The 20847-nt window shown below is 43.0% G+C and overlaps 1 protein-coding gene across 10 annotated transcripts in view; it reads right to left on the bottom strand.

Annotated features, from left to right (window-relative positions):
- Positions 1–11948: 11948 nt before the first annotated feature.
- The window catches only part of MAPT (microtubule associated protein tau), a 101282-nt gene continuing 92383 nt past the window's right edge, over positions 11949–20847 (bottom strand). For 7 of the 10 annotated variants that reach the window (XM_073683104.1, XM_073683106.1, XM_073683102.1 and 4 more), the window contains 5 exons: positions 20403–20674; positions 20056–20148; positions 19264–19345; positions 18406–18518; positions 11949–13488 (listed from right to left, as the gene is read on the bottom strand). In XM_073683104.1, coding sequence (XP_073539205.1) covers positions 13273–13488; positions 18406–18518; positions 19264–19345; positions 20056–20148; positions 20403–20674 — 776 coding nt within the window. In that variant the 3' untranslated portion in view covers positions 11949–13272. Of the gene's footprint in view, positions 13489–14906; positions 15040–18405; positions 18519–19263; positions 19346–20055; positions 20149–20402; positions 20675–20847 lie in introns of all 10 variants that reach the window. The other 3 variants (XM_073683109.1, XM_073683110.1, XM_073683108.1) reach the window with 3 other exon arrangements.

Raw genomic sequence — 20847 nt, 5'->3', positions numbered from 1 at the left:
TGTTGTATTAGAAGTAATTTCTAGTTGAGGAGCAACAACACTGAGGTGCTGGGAATAAATCCTCCTTGTCTGATGTGATAGTTTGAGGTTTTCAAAACAGAACAGCCCAAGGGAAATGAACATCTACTGGGAACAGCATTCGCTTTTCTGCCTGTCTCTTTCGATTGGTCAAATTGTGAATGTTGCAGGTAATTAGAGGTCGCGGATTGGCTAAGCGTGCTCACTTGACACCCGCCAGATGTTGCTCCCAGTAGACTCGTGGAAAATGTAGTGCTGAGAACTGAGGCCCAGGAGAATCGTATATATACAGGTGCATCTCACTAAATTAGAATATCATCAAAAAGTTAATTTATTTCAGTTCTTCAATACAAAAAGTGAAACTCATATATTATATAGACTCATTATATAGAGTCATTACAAACAGAGTGATCTATTTCAAGTGTTTATTTCTGTTAATGTTGATGATTATGGCCAATGAAAACACAAGTCATTATCTCAGGAAATTGAAATAATTAACAAAAAACACCTGCGAAGGCTTCCTAAGCGTTTAAAAAGGTCCCTTAGTCTGTTTCAGTAGGCTCCACAATCATGGGGAAGACTGTTGACTTGACAGATGTCCAGAAGGCAGTCATTGACACACTCCACAAGGTCCCAGGGTTCCAATTTTCATTTGGAAATCAAGGTCCCAGAGTCTGGAGGAAGAGTGGAGAGGCCACAATCCAAGCTGCTTGAGATCTAGTGTGAAGTTTCCACCATCAGTGATGGTTTGGGGAGCCATGTCATCTGCTGGTGTAGGTCCACTGTGTTTTATCAAGACCAAAGTCAGCACAGCCATCTACCAGGAAATTTTAGAGCACTTCATGCTTCCCTCTGCCGACAAGCTTTTTGGAGATGGAAGTGTCATTCTCCAGCAGGACTTGGCACCTGTCCACACTGCCAAAAGTACCAATACCTGGTTTATAAACAACAGTATCACTGTGCTTGATTGGCCAGCAAACTCGCCTGACCTTAACCCTATAGAGAATCTATGGGGTATTGTCAAGAGGAAGATGAGAGACACCAGACCCAACAATGCAGACGAGCTGAAGGCTGCTATCAAAGCAACCTGGGCTTCCATAACACCTCAGCAGTGCCACAGGCTGATCGCCTCCATGCCACGCCACATTGATGCAGTAATTGATGCAAAAGGAGCCCCGACCAAGTATTGAGTGCATTTACTGAACATGCATTTCAGTAGGACAACATTTCGGATTTTAAAAACATTTTTCAAGCTGTTGTTATAAAATATTCTAATTTACTGAGATAATGACTTTTGTGTTTTCATTGGCTGTAAGCCATAATCATCAACATTAACAGAAATAAACACTTGAAATAGATCACTCTGTTTGTAATGACTCTATATAATATATGAGTTTCACTTTTTGTATTGAAGAACTGAAATAAATTAACTTTGATTTTCTAATTTAGTGAGATGCACCGGTGTGTGTATATATATTTTTTTTCGTCTCACTGGCCTCCTTAATAAATGGTTGACACAAAGCGGACAGCCCCTCATTTATATACTCCATCAATTACATTCATTTGATTGTATCGCAGCTCTGTTACTTTCACTGCAAACCTGAGGTGCAGTACCAGACATAAGCTGTGTTGAGGTGTGGCACTGTTTCTGGAAGTTTCTGTTTTGTCTAATCCTCCATAACCCCTGAAAGCAGCTTTGCTCTTTAAAGTGCACCTTTCACCAGTTTAAGCATGTTAAACTACTGGCCACATCATGGAATAGTGGATTTGCTGGCTTGTAAAGTTTAGGTTATAATTTGTAAAAGGGAATCGCAGCAGGTTTTGCTACTTGAGAGCATCATAATGTGGCAGAGACCCTTATTCCAGTGATGTGACTTGTTCAGTAACTTGCTTTAGTTTCAATACAAACAGTGTTTTATCAGCAGCAGATTATCACTGTGAACTAGCTGTGGCATGCCAGGCAGTCCAACTAATCTGTGTATCCCTACCCCCACCACTGATTGTTGCTGATCATGTACAGTGTATTATTATTATTTATTTATATAGCACCATTGTTTCCATGGTGCTGTACATAAGGGAGGGTTACATACCAAATACAGATATCACTTACAGTAAATGAACTAACAATGATAGACTGTTATAGAGGGAAGAGGACCCTGCCCTTGCGGGCTTACATTCTACAGTAATGGGGCGGAGACAGTAGGTTGGGGGTTGCAGTAGCTCCGGTGTTGTTGGTTGAAGTGGCAGCGTGGTCATGGCAGGCTGTAAGCTTGTTTGAAGAGATTGGTTTTCAAGTTCCGTCTGAAGGATCCAAATGTGGAGGCTAATCGGACGTGTTGAGGCACAGAATTCCATAAAATAGGGGATATTTGGGAGAAATCTTTGAGGCGATTGGGTGAGGAACGAATAAGTGTGGAGGAGAGGAACGAGGTCTTGGGAGGACCGGAGATTACATAAGGGAATATATCGGAAGATTAGTTCAGAGATGTACGGAGGAGACAGGTTATGGATGGCTTTGTAGGTCAGGGTTAGTAGTTTGAACTGGATACGCTGAGGAATTGGGAGCCAGTGAAGGGATTTGCAAAGGGGAGTAGCTGAGGAGTGGCGAGGAGAGAAGTGGATTAGTCGGGCAGCAGAGTTAAGGACGGACTGGAGAGGTGCGAGAGTGTTAGCAGGGAGGCCTCAGAGGAGGGTGTTGCAGTAGTTGGGGCGGGAGATGATGAGGGCATGCACAAGCAGTTTAGTAGATTGAGGGTTGAGGAATGGACGGATTCTGGAAATATTTTTGAGCTGGAGGCGACAGGAGGTGGTGAGAGCTTGGATGTGAGGTTTGAAGAACAGGGCAGAGTCAAGGGTTACTCCGAGGCAGCAGATTGCCGGTACAAGGGAAAGCGGGATGTCATTTATTGTGATTGAAAGATCAGGTGGGGAAGATATGGGAGAAAGATGATGAGTTCAGTTTTGTCTACATTGAGCTTGAGGTAGCGGGAGGAGAAGGAGGATATGGCTGCTAGATATGCTGGGATTCTGGACAGCAGAGAGGTGACATCTGGTCCAGTGACTTAGATCCTGGGTGTCATCAGAGTACAGATTGTATTGGAAGCCATGAGATTTTATGAGCTGTCCCAGGCCTAGGGTATAGACAGAAGAGTAGGGGTCCTAGGACGGAGCCTTGAGGGACTCCAACAGAGAGGGGATAGTGTACACAGGAAGCTGCCAATCACAGGTTATACACAGCTTAGCGGTCATAGTACTGCTAAATCTACAGTAGAGAAATCAGGAATTCTATCAAAACTGCATCGTCAAACCACTAAGTGACACATTACTGAAATCAGGCTTCCTGTCCCTACATCTTGCTACTCAAATTACATAACAAAAACCTGCTGACAGATTCAAATTAAGTCCAAGGAGTCGTTATCAGAGATTTTTTTTACTGGAGAGGTGTACTTCTTCCCTTGCATGAGTTTGACCAATCCTAACCAGGCAGTAACTTACAAGGGAAAAGAACACGCCCGCACAATAGCTTAGAGCCGGTTTCAACCTAAGACATGTAATGACAGTCAATGATTTCACTGCAGAGCTGTGTGATTACAAAATGCTGAGAGTAGAACAGAGATGAGTGTGATTACAAACATTTCTTTAGCTTTTATCTCATGGCAGCCTGTGTCGAGGGAGGGGGCAGTACATAAGAGCTGAGAGCATTGTGAGTAGAGCTGCTCAAAGTGTTTGTAAGGAGACGAAGCTCATCTCTGCTGTACCACCTCCCCCCCCCACACTGGTTGACCGGAGATGAAAGCTGAAGAAGCATTTGTAATTACACACAGCTCTGCAATGAATCAGAGGAGACCATTTGTCATTACATTTAAACCAAAATCCTGGGTATATCGACCCAGGGAAAAGTGAGACCTCAAAAATTCCTTTGCATTGTATTAAAAAATTACTTTGAGGTATATTAAAAATAATAATAAAGAAAAGCAAAGTTCCACAAGAAAAAAGAGGGTCAAGGAAACTCCAGACAGGTGTTTAAAACCAGCTATTGATACTAGTAGCCCAAAAATAGCATTTACATGAATTTATAGTACACCGAATTAGACTAAGATGCATAGTGCAAATATTTATATCAGGATTTTGGTATAAATTGTAATTTTTGAGTGTGATCCCTATTACTTGAAAGTGGATCAGTAATAAGGATTTATTTTTGTATATCTGTCATTTCATGTCTCACATTGGGAGAGTCTGCGTTTCTCACTGCAAAGCTGTGTGTGATTACAAGTGCCAAGAACAGAGGAGTGTGGTTACAAACACCTTTCAGCTTACATCTCACATAAGGCAGTGTGGGGGGAAGGGTCAGTACAGCAGAGATGAGCTTTCTATCATTACAAACACTTAAAGTTCTCTTCTCATAGTGTAGTCAGCTCTGCTGTACTGCACCTCCCCCTCACTGACTGCTGTGAGATGAATGCTTAAAAGGAATGTCAGGAGGTTTTTGCTACCTCATCTGAGAGCAGCATTATGTAGACTAAGAGACACTGAAACCAATGATTGATCACTTAGTTTACGGTGTGCAGCGGTTCTGCTTTTAGATTTAGCAATGCAGCAGAGCTGAGAAAGCTATCCCCCGCCCACACCAGGCTCTGTATGTACATTGTCTATAGACAGTGAGCTGCTTATAACAGGAGGGGGTGGAGTTGGACAAGCATGCATTTGCTGCTGTAGTCTGGACAATGATAATCACCAGGTGATAAAACCTTCAGTGTAAGTAAAGAACGGCACACAGCGTGACATGTGCCATATTGTTGAATTAAGTGTTTTAACCCCTACCTCATGCTGTCTTCAGATTACATAGCAAAAAATTGTTGACAGATTCCCTTTAAAGGTGCATATAATTGCACTTTATAATCACACATCTCTGCAGTGAGATCAGCGAGAAGAGCAGACTGTCATTATCTAAGTGCTCATTCAGATGTCAGTGATTTTTCTTGCTTGCAAAAAAGTCAGTTTCATCAGTGTTTTTGATCAGTGTCATCGGAGTATGGTAACGGTCAGTTTTTACCATCAGTTTTTGTCTGATGGGGGAGGTGGGGGGGACATTGGAGGTTCCTAAAGCTTCTCCAGTCAAACAGTCGATGAAGAACGGACAGCAGATGGATGGCATCCATTTTGTCCATTAGACTTGCATTGGCGAGTTTGATTCAAAGCTGATCAATATTGGACAAGTCTTTTTTTGTGCCGATCACTCGGAGGAGAAAATTGGACATGTGAATAATCTCATACACTATCCCAGGTGTGAGTGCTATCTGTGACCAACACTGATGGCAATTGTAAAAGAAAAACCCATGTGTGAATGAGCCCTTACAGTGAGAAACCTGCTTGAACCTCTTGTGGAGGCGTGTTCTTTTCTCCTCTGCATGATGCTACCTGCTTATGATTGGTCAACGTCATACAGAGTAAGTACATGCCCCCAGTGAAATCTCTGGTAATGCCCCCTTGGATTCAACATAAATTATAACCGAAACTTTGCAAGCTAATATCTCCACAATGGAGAGGAGAAATTAAAGTTCTATTCATCTTTGCGGCCACTACTCTATGATGTGTCTAGTTTAACTCAAACTGGTGGAAGGTCATCATTAAAGAAGTTGTACATTACTTGGATAACTCCTTGTCATACCCTGTGCTTGGCCCCGATAAAAGAAAAAAAAACATACTCTCCTGCCCTGCTGGTGTCGTTCCTGCGGTGTCGGTACTCATTTTCTGGGGTTCCCGTACAGTTGTGATCCGTGATGCCGATGCTGATAGGGTGCCGGCATCAAGTGTCGCAACGGCACGGGAGCCCCGGGGAGAGCGAGTGCCAACACCACGGGACCGGCGCCAGCATGGGAAGTGGGTATGAGCTTTTTTTATTCGATCAGGGTCAAACATTATTTAGATGAAGAATGGGTTGTCCAAGTAGTCAACAACCCCTTTAAGGCACACAAAGCGAAACTGGTAATGCCATGTGTAGGGCCTAAGATGGGGAGGATGACCCAGACATCCTCTTCTGGATGTCTCGCAATGCAGTTGGTGAGAAGTGTCTTGCTGTTAGCATGTTGTGTGTCCAGTGCTGAATGGAGTGAGATTAGTCCAGTTGTACGCATAGCCACAGACTTACTGGACTCTTACCTTTAAAGAGAATGTGTCATTAGAAATCCTAGAATCCTTTAAATCAGGATTTATGTTCAGATTCAGCACCATCTCTGGTCATGGGGTAAGCGTGGCATCGCAGTGCAGCTCCTTTCACTTTAGATATGGTGCTGTTTCGGAAAGAGCGCACATGTTTTTCAAATCATTCACAACTCATTTTAAATGGTTTTTTTTACGCATTTTCATCTTTTTTAATTTTCCATTTTATGTTTTGTTTTTTGTTTTTTTAACACATAAGACATTAAATACATTTTAGTAGGATCAGTTTATTGCTGCTAATGTCCATGGGGCCAGATGGAAATAGGAGTCAAGTAATAGGCCTAAGTGGCTAGCGTATAAATTGCAAGATATTTAGTGAATGTATATGTACAGTGTTGTCCAAAAGTATTGGCACCCCTGCAATTCTGTCAGATAATACTCAGTTTCTTCCTGAAAATGATTGCAATCACAAATTCTTTGGTATTATTATCTTCATTTAATTTGCTTGCAAGGAAAAAACACAAAAGAGAATGAAGCAAAAATCAAATCATTGATCATTTCACACAAAACTCCAAAAATGGGCCAGACAAAAGTATTGGCACCCTCAGCCTAATACTTGGTTGCACAACCTTTAGCCAAAATAACTGCGAACAACCGCTTCCGGTAACCATCAATGAGTTTCTTACAATGCTCTGCTGGAATTGTAGACCATTCTTCTTTGGCAAACTGCTCCAGGTCCCTGATATTTGAAGGGTGCCTTCTCCAAACTGCCATTTTGAGATCTCTCCACAGGTGTTCTATGGGATTCAGTTCTGGACTCATTGCTGGCCACCTTAGAAGTCTCCAGTGCTTTCTCTCAAACCATTTTATAGTGCTTTTGGAGTGTGTTTTGGGTCATTGTCCTGCTGGAAGACCCATGACCTCTGAGGGAGACCCAGCGTTCTCACACTGGGCCCTACATTATGCTGCAAAATTTGTTGGTAGTCTTCAGACTTCATAATGCCATGCACACGGTCAAGCAGTCCAGTGCCAGAGGCAGCAAAGCAACCCCAAAACATCAGGGAACCTCCGCCATGTTTGACTGTAGGGACTGTGTTCTTTTCTTTGAATGCCTCTTTTTTTTTCCTGTACACTCTATGTTGATGCTTTTTCCCAAAAAAGCTCTACTTTTGTCTCATCTGACCAGAGAACATTCTTCCAAAACGTTTTAGGCTTTCTCAGGTAAGTTTTGGCAAACTCCAGCCTGGCTTTTTTTATGTCTCGGGGTAAGAAGTGGGGTCTTCCTGGGTATCCTACCATACAGTCCCTTTTCATTCAGACGCCGACGGATAGTACCGGTTGACACTGTTGTACCCTCGGACTGCAGGGCAGCTTGAACTTGTTTGGATGTTAGTCGAGGTTCTTTATCCACCATCCGCACAATCTTGCTTTGAAATCTCTGGTCAATTTTTCTTTTCCGTCCACATCTAGGGAGGTTAGCCACAGTGCCATGTGCTTTAAACTTCTTGATGACACTGCGCACGGAAGACACAGGAACATTCAGGTCTTTCGAGATGGACTTGTAGCCTTGAGGTTGCCCATGCTTCCTCACAATTTGGTTTCTCAAGTCCTCAGACAGTTCTTTGGTCTTCTTTCTTTTCTCCATGCTCAATGTGGTACACACAAGGACACAGGACAGAGGTTGAGTCAACTTTAATCCATGTTAACTGGCTGCAAGTGTGATTTAGTTATTGCCAACACCTGTTAGGTGCCACAGGTAAGTGACAGGTGCTGTTAGTTACACGAATTAGAGAAGCATCACATGATTTTTCAAACAGTGCCAATACTTTTGTCCACCCCCTTTTTTAGGTTTGGTGTGGAATTATATCCAATTTGGCTTTAGGACAATTCTTTTTGTGTTTTTTCATTGAAGACAAATTAAATGAAGATAATACCAAAGAATTTGTGATTGCAATCATTTTCAGGAAGAAACTGAGTAATATCTGACAGAATTGCAGGGTTGCCAATACTTTTGGCCACCACTGTATGTATACACAGGTGCATCTCACTAAATTAGAATATCAGCAAAGAGTTAATTTATTTCAGTTCTTCAATACAAAAAGTGAAACTCATATATTATATAGAGTCATTACACAGTGATCTATTCCCAGTGTTTATTTCTGTTAATGTTGATGATTATGGCTTACAGCCAATATACAGTGAGATGCACGTGTGTGTGTGTGTGTGTGTGTGTGTGTGTATGTATATATAAAATATTTACACATTTTCTGATGAAACATAACCCATTTCCATTATTGTTAGGAGCAATGGGGATTGGAGAGAGGTTGGAGGTGACAGCTGATTTGACGGGGCGAGCTGGGTTTGTGGGATCCAGACCTGTCAGGACCTTCTGACTTATGTGAATGTGCTAGACAATAGTAAGGTGCAACAATCACAAGAGCAAATTGTGAAGATTAGACAACTGGGTGATCTCCAAATTGTTTGGTCTTGTGGAGAGTTCCTGGTCTGCAGTGGATGGTATCTACCACATGGTAGTCCATGGAAGGAACATTGGTGAATCGGCAATAAGGATGCTCTATAGTAGCAGAATTTGCAGAAAATTGTATAGTGGGTTGTCCAGGATTAGAAAAAAACATGATTGCTTTCTTCAGAAAACACAACTGTGTCTGAGCTGCAGTAACACAACTTGTGGGTAGATGTAAAACTAAAGAAATGAGCCGGAGTGCAAGTTGGTATATATGCAACATATAAGAGCATGTTTACACTGTGGCCATTTAACAGACAAAACCTAAGATAGAAAGAAAAGTGAATAGTAATAGTACATATAAATAACATAGGGTACTTAGTAAACACTGTTTTTGATCAAAAACAGACATCCAGCCATGACAAGGTGTATCCCAATCAGGATGATCTCATCCTTTAGTATTAAAACCTCTCCTTGTGTCAGACGACCTCAATGTAGATGGGGCAGAGCAGGACAGGGGTCCGACTGTTCAGACACCTGGCCATGGGAAGCTATATAAGTGAAATGCCAAGCTCAAAAAAGGGGGTCAAACTCTTGTTTGTACAAAGTACAAGAAATTACAGCAAAATCAAAGAAATGAGCTGGAGCCAATAGTTTGGTATACATGTGACGTATAAGAGCATGTTCACACTATGACCATCCACATTGAAGTATTCTGACATATAAGGTGAGGTTTTAATACTAGGGGATAGGACTGTCCTAATTGGGGTACACCTTGTTGTGGTGTGAGATGGCTTTTGCACTTTTTTGATCAAAAACAGAGGGTACTTAGTTATTTATATGTACTATTAATATTTACTTACGGCAAGATATACCGTGGCATGTAAAAATGTGGGTACCCCTGGTCAAAATTACTGTTATTGTGACCAGTTAAGCAAATTGAAGATGAAATGATCTCTAAAAGGCATAAAGTTAAAGATGACATTTCCTTTGTATTTTAGGCAAAAATATATATTTTTTTCATCTTTTAGTTTAAAAATTACAAAATGGAAAATGAGCCGATGCAAAAATTTGGCCACCCTGCATCGTTAGTACCTAGTAAGTACCTAGTAGGATTTTTATCCTTTCTTCCTTGGAAAATGTTGTTCTGTGAGATTCCTGGGTCGTCTTGCATGCACTGCTATTTTGAGATCTAGCTTCAGATTTTCAATGATGTTCAGAGCAGGGGACTGTGAGGGCCATTGTAAAACCTTCAGCTTGCGCCTTTTGAGGTAGTCTATTGTGGATTTTGATGTGTGTTTGGGATCATTATCCATTTGTAGAAGCCATCCTCTTTTCAACTTCAGCTTTTTTTTTTTTTTTTTTTACAAGTGGTATGTTTGCATCAAGAATATGTTGAAATTTCATTTAATCCATTCTTCCTTCTACACGTGAAATGTTCCATGTGCCATTGGCTGCAACACAACCCCAAAGCATGATTGATCCACCCCCATGCTTAATGGTTGGCAAGATGTTCTTTTCCTGAAATTCTGTGTCCTTTTATCTCCACACATACCTTTTGCTCATTGTGGCCAAAGAGATCTATTTTAACCTCATCACTCCACAAGATTTGTTTCCAAAATGCATCCGATTTGTTTAGATGTTCTTTTGCATACTTCTGACGCTGAATTTTATGGTGAGGACGCAGGAGAGGTTTTCTTCTGATGACTCTTCCATGAAGGCCATATTTGTGCAGTTGTCTCTGAACAGTAGAACATTGTACCACAACTCCAGAGTCTGCTAAATCTTTCTGAAGGTCTTTTGCAGTCAAGCGGGGGTTTTGATTTGCCTCTCCAGCAAACCTATGAGCAGCTCTCACTGAAATTTTGCTTGGTCTCCAGACCTTATCTTGACCTCCACCGTTCCTGTTAACTGCCGATTCTTAATTACATTTTGAAATAAGGAAATAGCAAAGGGTTTTCAAGTTGCCATCATCTTATAGCCTTATATATATATCTTATATTCTGCTTTCTGGGCCTCCACCATTTTCACAGTGCTAGGCAGCTGCTTAGAAGAACCCATGGCTGCTATTTTTTGGCACAAGGTAAGAGGAGCCTGGGTTTTTATAAAGCTGGGAAATTTGCATCACCTGCCTTTCCTAATGATGACAGTGAACAAACCACAACCCTAACAGGCTAATTAAGGTCTGAAACCTTGGTCAAAGTTATCTGCGAAAACAAATATCATTTTTGTCATTTTTAAAATTTAAAAAATGACCAGATAATTCTTTTTTTTTGTCTAAAATACTAAGGGAATGTGTCATCTTTAACTTTAGGCCTTTTAGAGATCATTCCATCTTCAACTTGCTTAACTGGTCACAATAACAGTAGTTTTGACCAGACTTTTACATGCCACTGTATGGTCATTTTTTTTTCTGTCATAGGTTTTGTGGGTAAATGTGTTGCTGTTTTTGAAAGAAAGTGATCGTGTTTATTTCTAATCCTCCTCTACCTTCTGTAAGACCAGAGCTGTCGATATAGGTCGTGGAGATATATGGAAAAAAAAAGTAGGTGGCAAGGTACATTAAACAATTTGGCAACTCCTAACAGTGCACCAAGCAGAATTGTTTGGTGTGAACAGTCATTTGGTGCTGACACTCACTGAAAGTAATAGACCTTTAAAATCTGCTACCAACATCTTGGTGCCAGGTTCACGGGTCACCTTCAGAGGACTTGTGGAGTTGGATGTCTTAACTGGTCAGAGCTGCTTTGATGACACATGGGGAACCTACTTAGTATCATGCAGATAGTTTTAATATTGTGACATCATGGTAAGTATATAGATAAACGAGAATAAAGGGAGTTTGTCATCAGAATGACTGTTCAAACCAAGCACAGGCGCCCAATGCATTTTTGCCGTGGTCAAGCAGTTCACTGCACCTTCCTACATACTTGTTTTCCATCTATCTTTATCTTCCTCCTGCCTCCTGTAAAACAGGAGCTGTCAATCAAGGAAGAAGAGGGTGGAGATAGATGGAAAATAAGGACGTAGAAGGTGGCACGGATTGCCTGTGCTTACTTTGAAGATTCGCTTTCCATTGATGGACTTCTTTGCAGTAGCAGTACTATATTCCCTGCATTAGTCCACAGCAATAAAAGGACGATTAAGCATGAAGCAGGCTCTGTTCACATGTTAAGGTTGTATTTTTCTAAAAGTTGCAATTTCTGAAAATTATGGCGTGAACATAGTCTCTAAAAAAAATAAATCTATGTGACTGTGAAAGTGCCCTCTTCCTACCAGAACCAAAATGAAGCCCCTGAGACCTATGTTGTATTAATAACTTTATTTCCAAATCCACTTATACAGCAACAGACCGTGTGAACCAGCTGGTCAGACACGACACAGAATATGGACAGCCACAGACACAATGGAGAGAAAAGGGGGTGTATATTGGGGGGAAGGAGGGAGTCGTTACCGATGACGTTAACAGAGGGGAGAAAGGAAGGCAATACTGAAATTAGAAAGGGAAGGGGCTGCAGAGGAAGGACAGCATAAAAAAACCCTCAAAAAACAGGATAGCAGCCACTGCGAATTCTTCAGTTCCGTTATAAATCACACACAAGAGATCAGCGAACAAGCAAACTTCAGGGCAAGGTGGAAATGTACTGGAGGGATGGACAGAGGTCACCCGAAAAAAGTGAACACAAGTTCTAATCTTATAAGAGTGGAATAACCTGTCCATTGCCGGAGGTGCCAAACGCCTTATTATTCCTGCAGCATGCATGCCAGTGCTGGGGTGCTATCTTAAAGACATGAAACATGGGGGCGTCTTGAAGTCGTATTACAGATTTGGCAGTGCAGACTATAAAAGAAAAAAAAAAAGCTTTTAATACAGATTTGGCTTGTCCCTATAGTGTAAGTTCGTTGAAGCCGAGACTATGGGAAAGCAAGTGTTTACTACAGACTTAACATGTCTATTTCTTAGTCTGGGAGTCTGCAATCATGCAACACAAGTTCCCCTTATAAGATAATGAAAATTGTGTGTTATAGCAATGTAATGCCTCTGAAAGTTTACTATTTAAATGGGTTCATTTCAGACATTGCGCCACTCCTGTATTAGCTGGAATGAGCTTGCGTTGCAATACGAGACACAACCTATTCAGAAGAATGGCGCTGTTTTTGATGAAAAATCAGACCCTGTCTAATCCTGGACAACCCCCTAATGGTATTAGGAAGCAACTATTGCAGTGGTGGCTCAAAATAATTAAAGACCCTTTGAGCAAGGGGGGGTGGTCTCTTCCTTACATGGTGAACATGATGGATGCTGCGTCCCTGCCCATGCTTAAGACTCTGCTCTGTCCTAGGAACCCAATGTAAATGGCAGATCTATATGGCACTCACCTTTATCACCCCTTTGTGTCTTAGAATGAAAACCAAATATACATAACATCAATGAATACACCAGATTTCTCCCCTCTGCTACTAGTGAGTAGGTGGAGATGCTCCTCCAAGGATGGGACGTGTAATAAATAAGTATACAAGAGACAGTTTCATTATTCAATTGGGTGTGGGCAATTTTATGTAACTTTCCCTTTTTCTTAAATCTTGGATACGTCTCTCGCACCACCAGCTCCCGTACAGAGATTATCTCATCACAAGCCTTGCTTAGCAAGGGAGGCAGAGACTTGATCAGCCAATGTGGAGAGTTGTGGGGAATCAGACATGTTAATGCTGCCGGAAGAGGAGACATTGCTGAGACGCCGGGGGGACGTCTCTCCAGAAGGGCCGGGAGACTTGTAGACAATCTCTGCTCCGTGGTCCGTCTTAGCTTTGGCATTCTCCCTGAAAGACAGTTTGTGGCTCTCAATCTGGAAAAGGAACAAATACAAATGAGTAAGTAATTTGTGTGATAGCAAAAGCTTACAAACGCTATTATTACATTGGGATAGAAAACCCTCTGATGAAGCCTGCCGGCGAAACATGTCTCAGGTTTTGGTATCTGCCTGAGCTCATACTCCCATTTGGTAATATACATTACTGTGATATCTTTCACTCTAGGTAAATACATCCCTGCTACTATTAGTGTGAATCGATTTGCAGGATCCGGTCCATTGGCTTTGTCAGTAATCTGTGAAAACTGCGGCTTTTCTCCTACCATCTGTGGCTCTTCATTTGATTAGCCAGCTTGTCACAATGTCACATGTTCGTCTCGCCACGATGATGTCATGCCAGGCCAGATAATCAAAAGACGAGCTGGGATGCTTCTAGTTAGGAGGTGGTTCTCAGGGATCCTGTCCAGTGACTACAGATTACTGATGTAGACAATGGACCAGTTCCTATGAATAGATTTGCACCAACTCTAATCCCGGTATTTGTGACACTATGGACCTGATTCATCAAGACCGGCGTTTTTCATGCTGGTCTTGATGAGGGGGCAGGGTGGTGTGCAAGACTAGAGTAAGATTTGTGGTATAAGGAACACCGCCACTCATCATGAATATGGCAAGTGGGGGTCACCAAGCCCCGTCCCTGCTCCACCCACTGTGTCAGAGATAGGTGAAAATGCCGCAGAATCTTTGCGCAACGTCATCACCCACTTTTAAAGAGGTCTAAGAGTGGAGGAGAACTTTATTTTTTTCCACAAACAGCACCACTCTTGTCCACTGGTTGTATATGGTATTACAATTCCCATTCAATAAGGTTGAGCTGCAATATCAGACACAACCCAATATTTCTTAAATAACTGCACTTTATTTTTAGCTCTTGTTCACACAAGGTACCAAAATTTTACATATAAAAGTACATTCAGATGAATATATTTTGGTCGGTGTGTAGAATGCTTTGCACACGGCACAGATGCTACCTGCATTAGTCTGGCCCAAATGTACAGCCCAGACCAGTGCATATAAATGCAGGCAGCTCCTGCATCCATCCACTATGCAGACGAGCACAAGGAGCCAATCATGTCCGTAATTTTCTGTTGTTACTGATCCAATAAATTCAGCGGACCGTGTGAATGTAGCCCTATAAAGAGCCCAAACAAAGGCTGTAAGTACACAGTAACTCCACAAGGTGGCACTGTTTTAATACACCATTTATTTTGCTCCTGGTTGGATGGCTATATACAGTATATAGATCATGTGTAAGGTCTTTTAGATATAAGATGTATACTAATATTTCACTTCTATATTTCCTTTTTGAATCATTCTCACATCTGAAGCACGTAGGGCTCTCATTATATGTGCACAGAGAAACATTTACTCCCCCTCTGCTACATGGTACTTACCGCTCTTCAGTTCTTCACACAATAAATCGGGCACCTCTAGTTCTTCTGGTGGGGGAGGAGGAGGAAGGCCCAGGTAGAGCCCATTTGTGGGGGAATCGCTTCCCCCTGACTTTTCGTCGTTCCCTTTCTCTCTCTGAAGGTGATAAGATGATTTTGGGGAAGGATGAGGTGAGGACTGATTACATGTATATAAGGAGAGGAGGAGGAGCAGTATGCCATGAGAAGTGCAGTGAAAGCAAAGGGTTAAGTGTGGAAACCAGCAGGATAGGGACACTAGAGCTATGGAGGAATGCAGCAGTGATGGCCGCATCCTGTTTATGATCCCACAGAGCCCAGACCTCCTGGGATGTGAGTATAAAGCACAGTGAATATACACAAATGGGAAAGTGCGGACAGTGTGTAAGCACAAGAACACGGTCCGGCCAACAGGCTTATGGATGTCTATAGCGAGCAGCACCCAGACCAGATCTACAGCTGCGGATCAGCAGAGGCTTCTTCCCTCTCTTCTCCATGAAACGTTTTGTCTCAATAAAGTGAATGGTTTCAATCTTAAAGTGACTAGCCGCCATTTAACCCCATGTGGATATTAGTTCTAGTGCTGACTAATTCCATCTTTATATGGGGTTGGAATTTCAAATCCCTTACAGTCCTAATTGTAGCTGCTTGTAGTGACCACTAGAGGGAGTGTAAGCACCTCTCTATTATTGAGTTCAATGTACACTGCTCAAAAAAATAAAGGGAACACTCAAATAACACATCCTAGATCTGAATGAATGAAATATTCTCATTGAATACTTTGTTCTGTACAAAGTTGAATGTGCTGACAACAAAATCACACAAAAATCATCAATGGAAATCAAATTTATTAACCAATGGAGGCCTGGATTTGGAGTCACCCCCAAAATTAAAGTGGAAAAACACACTACAGGATGATCCAACTTTGATGTAATGTCCTTAAAACAAGTCAAAATGAGGCTCAGTATTGTGTGTGGCCTCTACGTGCCTGTATGACCTCCCTACAATGCCTGGGCATGCTCCTGATGAGGTTGCGGATGGTCTCCTGTGGGATCTCCTCCCAGACCTGGACTAATGCATCCGCCAACTCCTGGACAGTCTGTGGTGCAACGTGACGTTGGTGGATGGAGCGAGACATGATGTCCCAGATGTGCTCAATCAGATTCAGGTCTGGGGAACAGGCGGGCCAGTCCATAGCTTCAATGCCTTCATCTTGCAGGAACTGCTGACACACTCCAGCCACATGAGGTCTGGCATTGTCCTGCATTAGGAGGAACCCAGGGCCAACCGCACCAGCATATGGTCTCACAAGGGGTCTGAGGATCTCATCTCGGTACCTAATGGCAGTCAGGCTACCTCTGGAGAGCACATGGAGGGCTGTGCGGCCCTCCAAAGAAATGCCACCCCACACCATTACAGACCCACTGCCAAACCGGTCATGCTGAAGGATGTTGCAGGCAGCAGATCGCTCTCCACGGCGTCTCCAGACTCTGTCACGTCTGTCACATGTGCTCAGTGTGAACCTGCTTTCATCTGTGAAGAGCACAGGGCGCCAGTGACGACTTTGCCAATCCTGGTGTTCTGTGGCAAATGCCAAGCGTCCTGCACGGTGTTGGGCTGTGAGCACAACCCCAATCTGTGGACGTTGGGCCCTCATACCACCCTCATGGAGTCGGTTTCTAACCGTTTGTGCAGACATGCACATTTGTGGCCTGCTGGAGGTGATTTTGTAGGGCTCTGGCAGTGCTCCTCCTGTTCCTCCTTGCACAAAGGCGGAGGTAGCGGTCCTGCTGCTGGATTGTTGCCCTCCTATGGCCTCCTCCACGTCTCCTGGTGTACTGGCCTGTCTCCTGGTAGCGCCTCCAGCCTCTGGACACTACGCTGACAGACACAGCAAACCTTCTTGCCACAGCTCGCATTGATGTGCCATCCTGGATGAGCTGCACTACCTGAGCAACTTCTGTGGGTTGTAGAGTCCGTCTCATGCTACCACGAGTGTGAAAGCACAACCAACATTCAAAAGTGACCAAAACAGCAGCCAGAAAGCATTGGTACTGAGATGTGGTCTGTGGTCCCCACCTGTAGAACCACTCCTTTATTGAGGGTGTCCTGATAATTGCCAATAATTTCCATCTATTGTCTATTCCATTTGCACAACAGCATGTGAAATTGATTGTTAATCAGAGTTGCTTCCTAAGTGGACAGTTTGAGTTCACAGAAGTTTGATTTACTTGGAGTTATATTCTGTTGTTTAAGTGTTCCCTTTATTTTTTTGAGCAGTGTATAAGTCACATAGAGTGAGCTATTATACTCCCTCTAGTGGTGACTGCAGGTAAGTACCATCTGTGTACCACTTGCCCTCCATGAGGCAGTAAGCAGATCCTGAAAACTGACCAGAAACTTGAAATGACCCAAATTAAGTTGCTCTCACACAGTCAGCTCACAATGCTGCTGACCAATCCGGTCTGATCTGCTGAATCTTCTCTGATCTGACAATTACTTATGTCCTTAGGCAATGTTAGATATTTATCTGCCATTGAAGAAATTGAAAATGATGGGAATGTTCTAGCGTGGTGAGATAATAGTATGGGTAAAGGAGGACGGGTGTAAATGAGAACATCACAAATTCACTGCTGAGCTCAGTGCTTGAAAAATACAAAAAAAATGTTTGCAAAATTTAGTTTAGCTGGTTCTTATTTTCTATCTACTGCAGCAATGTTTGCAGGATGGGGATAGGTTTGTGAGAGAGAAAGGCAACAGTCAGAAACAGGGGCTGAAGAATGGGACGTCCAAGAAAAGTCCCGCAGAGGCGACAGGCTGAGGCAGCAGAAGTACTGTCTTGCAGAACATGTGTTGAAAATTGGAAAAAATGAAGCAGAGAAATGTTCTCCAGAGAAAGTGCTGGGAAATTGATCTGTGCAGTTGAGTGCGCAGTGCAAATCAATATTAAGAATAGGTGATACAGGACCCAACTTGTGGATCTATAGGGAAAGCAGAGTGAGAGGTGTGGAGCAGAGCCGCAGGCCGGTACTTACAACAGCAGAGCCTGCTCCACAAATCTAGAAGAAATCGCTTGTGAGAAGCATCGGCGCCTGAAGAAGGGTTAGTCGTACAGTGCAGAAACCTGGGCACCAAGAAGCATCCACACCTGTCCCTCCAGTCAGTGACTGCTTACTGAGTAAATCGTCCATGGCACTATAAGAGGTCTGGTAATGCATTGTGAACCCATTCCACCAGAACTGGCAAATCACAATAATGGGGGTAAGTAGTCTGCTAACGCATTAGTGCACACAGCAGTACGGTTCACTTAGGTTAGTGGTGGTTATTAAGCCCTACAGCAGGCCTACCTCTCTGCAAGGTGTGACTTAACTGTGATTACCAGAGGGGGCAACGTAGAGTGGACAGTAGTCACAAACAACCTGATATGGACATCCTTTTACTGCCCAGGTTTCTTAGTAAGCAGTATGAAGGTGACACTCTGTACCTTCTTGTTTCCTCCGCCGGGTGTGTGAGTGACATTGTCCAGTGAGCCAATCTTGGATGAACCCTTTTCTTTAAAGTCCAGTTTTTCAGATTTCACTTCTATGTTTCCTCCACCTGTGTAAGAAAGATGAAAGTCATTGGTTGGGTAAATGCAATATGCATTAAAGGGAACCTATCAGTCAATTCATGCAGTTTCAAACACAAGGAGCATGAACCAGACACTGGCTCCACGACTGCAGCTATGTTTTCCATTTCAGAGTAAATATATTTAGAAAAGTCGGCCCGGGGACTATGTGTCTTGGATGACTAGTCCAAGGTAGGTTCCTGGTCAGCTTCTCCCCTCCCTGCTTATTTTGACTCACATGTATAGGTACACACATAGGGAGAGACCTATCAGTCAACTGGAGTGGGGATAAAACGTCTGAAGACCTGTCCATGGTTCATGGCAGCATGAATCTCATGACAGGTTCCCTTTAAATTCCTTTTGAACTTGTACATATTAGTCAATCTAAACACATAGATATGCAGTGTAAGGGATGAGGGTGGGGTAGAGTAACAGCTTAGAGGACATCTGTTTGCACAGAATGACTGTTCAAACCAAGCACATGCACTCAGTGCACCCTGGGTGTACCCAAAACAGTTCATTCCTACTTTTTTACATTAATTTCCTCCTCCTCTTATCCTAGATTGACAGTTGTGACCTTACAAGAGCCAGATGATGGTAGAAATAGGTGGAAAGGAACACTTAACTGTTTGGCCACACCAAAGGTGCACTGAGCGTTTGTGCTTGGTTTAAACAATCGTTTTGTGCCGACAGGATTCCTTTAAACTAGCATGCAGGTATTATAATAGGACTTACCTGGCCTGTGGTGGATGTTTTTCATGGATCCACACTTGGAAGTCACATGCTTGAGATCAACTGGCTTGTGTGTTATCAGCACCTGTAAAGTGGAAAACATGTCAGAGGCAGCAGTAGCACTTAGACTTGTAGCAGTAGGTTAGGGTTCAGCGGCATAAAGAAATGATTAAATAGTACATCAGGGGATGAAGTCATTTGAGAAGGAGGCAATGAAACGTAAGTACAGGAAGTTGTGTCACTTAATTAGTACCCTAACAATCCACTCCTTACAGTCCTGTATACCTGCAGAGATCACCTACTGTACATACAAGGCTCTCACTGTAAATCCCTATCAAGCGACCCAATGGGAGGGTACGGACTAACCTTTGTTCTTGCTATGAGCCTACTATCCAAGCCCATCAATTAAAGGCAGAGGGATTGGGTTAGCATGCTTACAGCAGGTGCCGAGGTTGCTCTGAGGTTGGCACAGATGTGGTGTGAACTGAGCCTAAGCAATGCAGAAGGTGGTGGCAGCAGTTTAGATCTGGGAAGCCTAATGACAGGTTCCCTTTCATTTTGCAAACTGTATTTCAAAATCCGTATCAGATGATGGTTAAAGATACCAGGACTATGTACTAGTGCTCATTTTTGGGATTTTACCACCATAGTGTGAATATAGTCTTCACTGTGCGATGCGAGCGACTACAATGGGTAAATCAATGTCCGGTGTGTGTTGTGCTGTGTCATAGATGCTTGTATCTGTGTGTTCATTATTGGGTGTTAGGGTCTTTGCACACGGAGAATTTCACTCACTGCGCCTCCTCCAGGCATATGCTTCAAGTTGTCCTTGGATCCACATTTAGACTGGACATTGCTCAGATCCACTTTCTTGTGGACAATCTGCACCTGTGGGAGGAACAAAAAGTGGGTTAGAAGATGAAATTTACCAGCTAAATGGACAGATGTAATGAAGTGTTTAGTCATATGGAGATGAGATGCAGTTACAGATGTGGCCCCATGAGACGTGGAATCAGTGTATTTTTTAAAAATTCTCCCCTTTACCCTGTCCAATATTCTCACCTCCCTCCTGCCCTTCCATGCTTCCACCCAGCCCACTTTCTTCTACTTTGATCAGAATATATCTAATAATACCCAGATACCTTGCCACCTCCTGGCTGATGCCGAATGTTGTCAATGGAACCAATCTTAGATTTTACGTTTTTCAGGTCCGGGAGTGCCACCGGGCTGGGGAGTGGCTGAAGACGGCTCTTGACCGAAGCAGGGGATTTGGGTGGTGTACGCACAACGGCAACCTTTTTGGGCTCCCGGTTGGGTGGCATATTTGAAGAGGGTGTACGGGAACGGTTGGTAGGTGTACTTGGTGATCCCGGACTGCTGTAACCACTTCTTTCGCCAGATTTTGGAGAGTCTGCTGGAAGAATTAAAAATCTTAAAGGGGTGATCATTAAGAAGTGATCATAATGGTAGTGGATGGGAAAGGTTTTTGCATTTTCATAATTGCCAACTGTCCCTGTTTTCTTAGGACATGTGGGTCAAAACGGGATGAGGTTCATGTAAACCCTACCCAAAAGTGGGTTGTCAAGG

The sequence above is a fragment of the Phyllobates terribilis genome, unplaced genomic scaffold (genome assembly GCF_046119375.1).
Source record: "Phyllobates terribilis strain yellow unplaced genomic scaffold, ASM4611937v1 Scaffold_5__5_contigs__length_657084704, whole genome shotgun sequence".
Classification (NCBI taxonomy): Eukaryota; Metazoa; Chordata; class Amphibia; order Anura; family Dendrobatidae; genus Phyllobates; species Phyllobates terribilis.
This window is presented reverse-complemented; position numbering and strand designations above follow the sequence as displayed.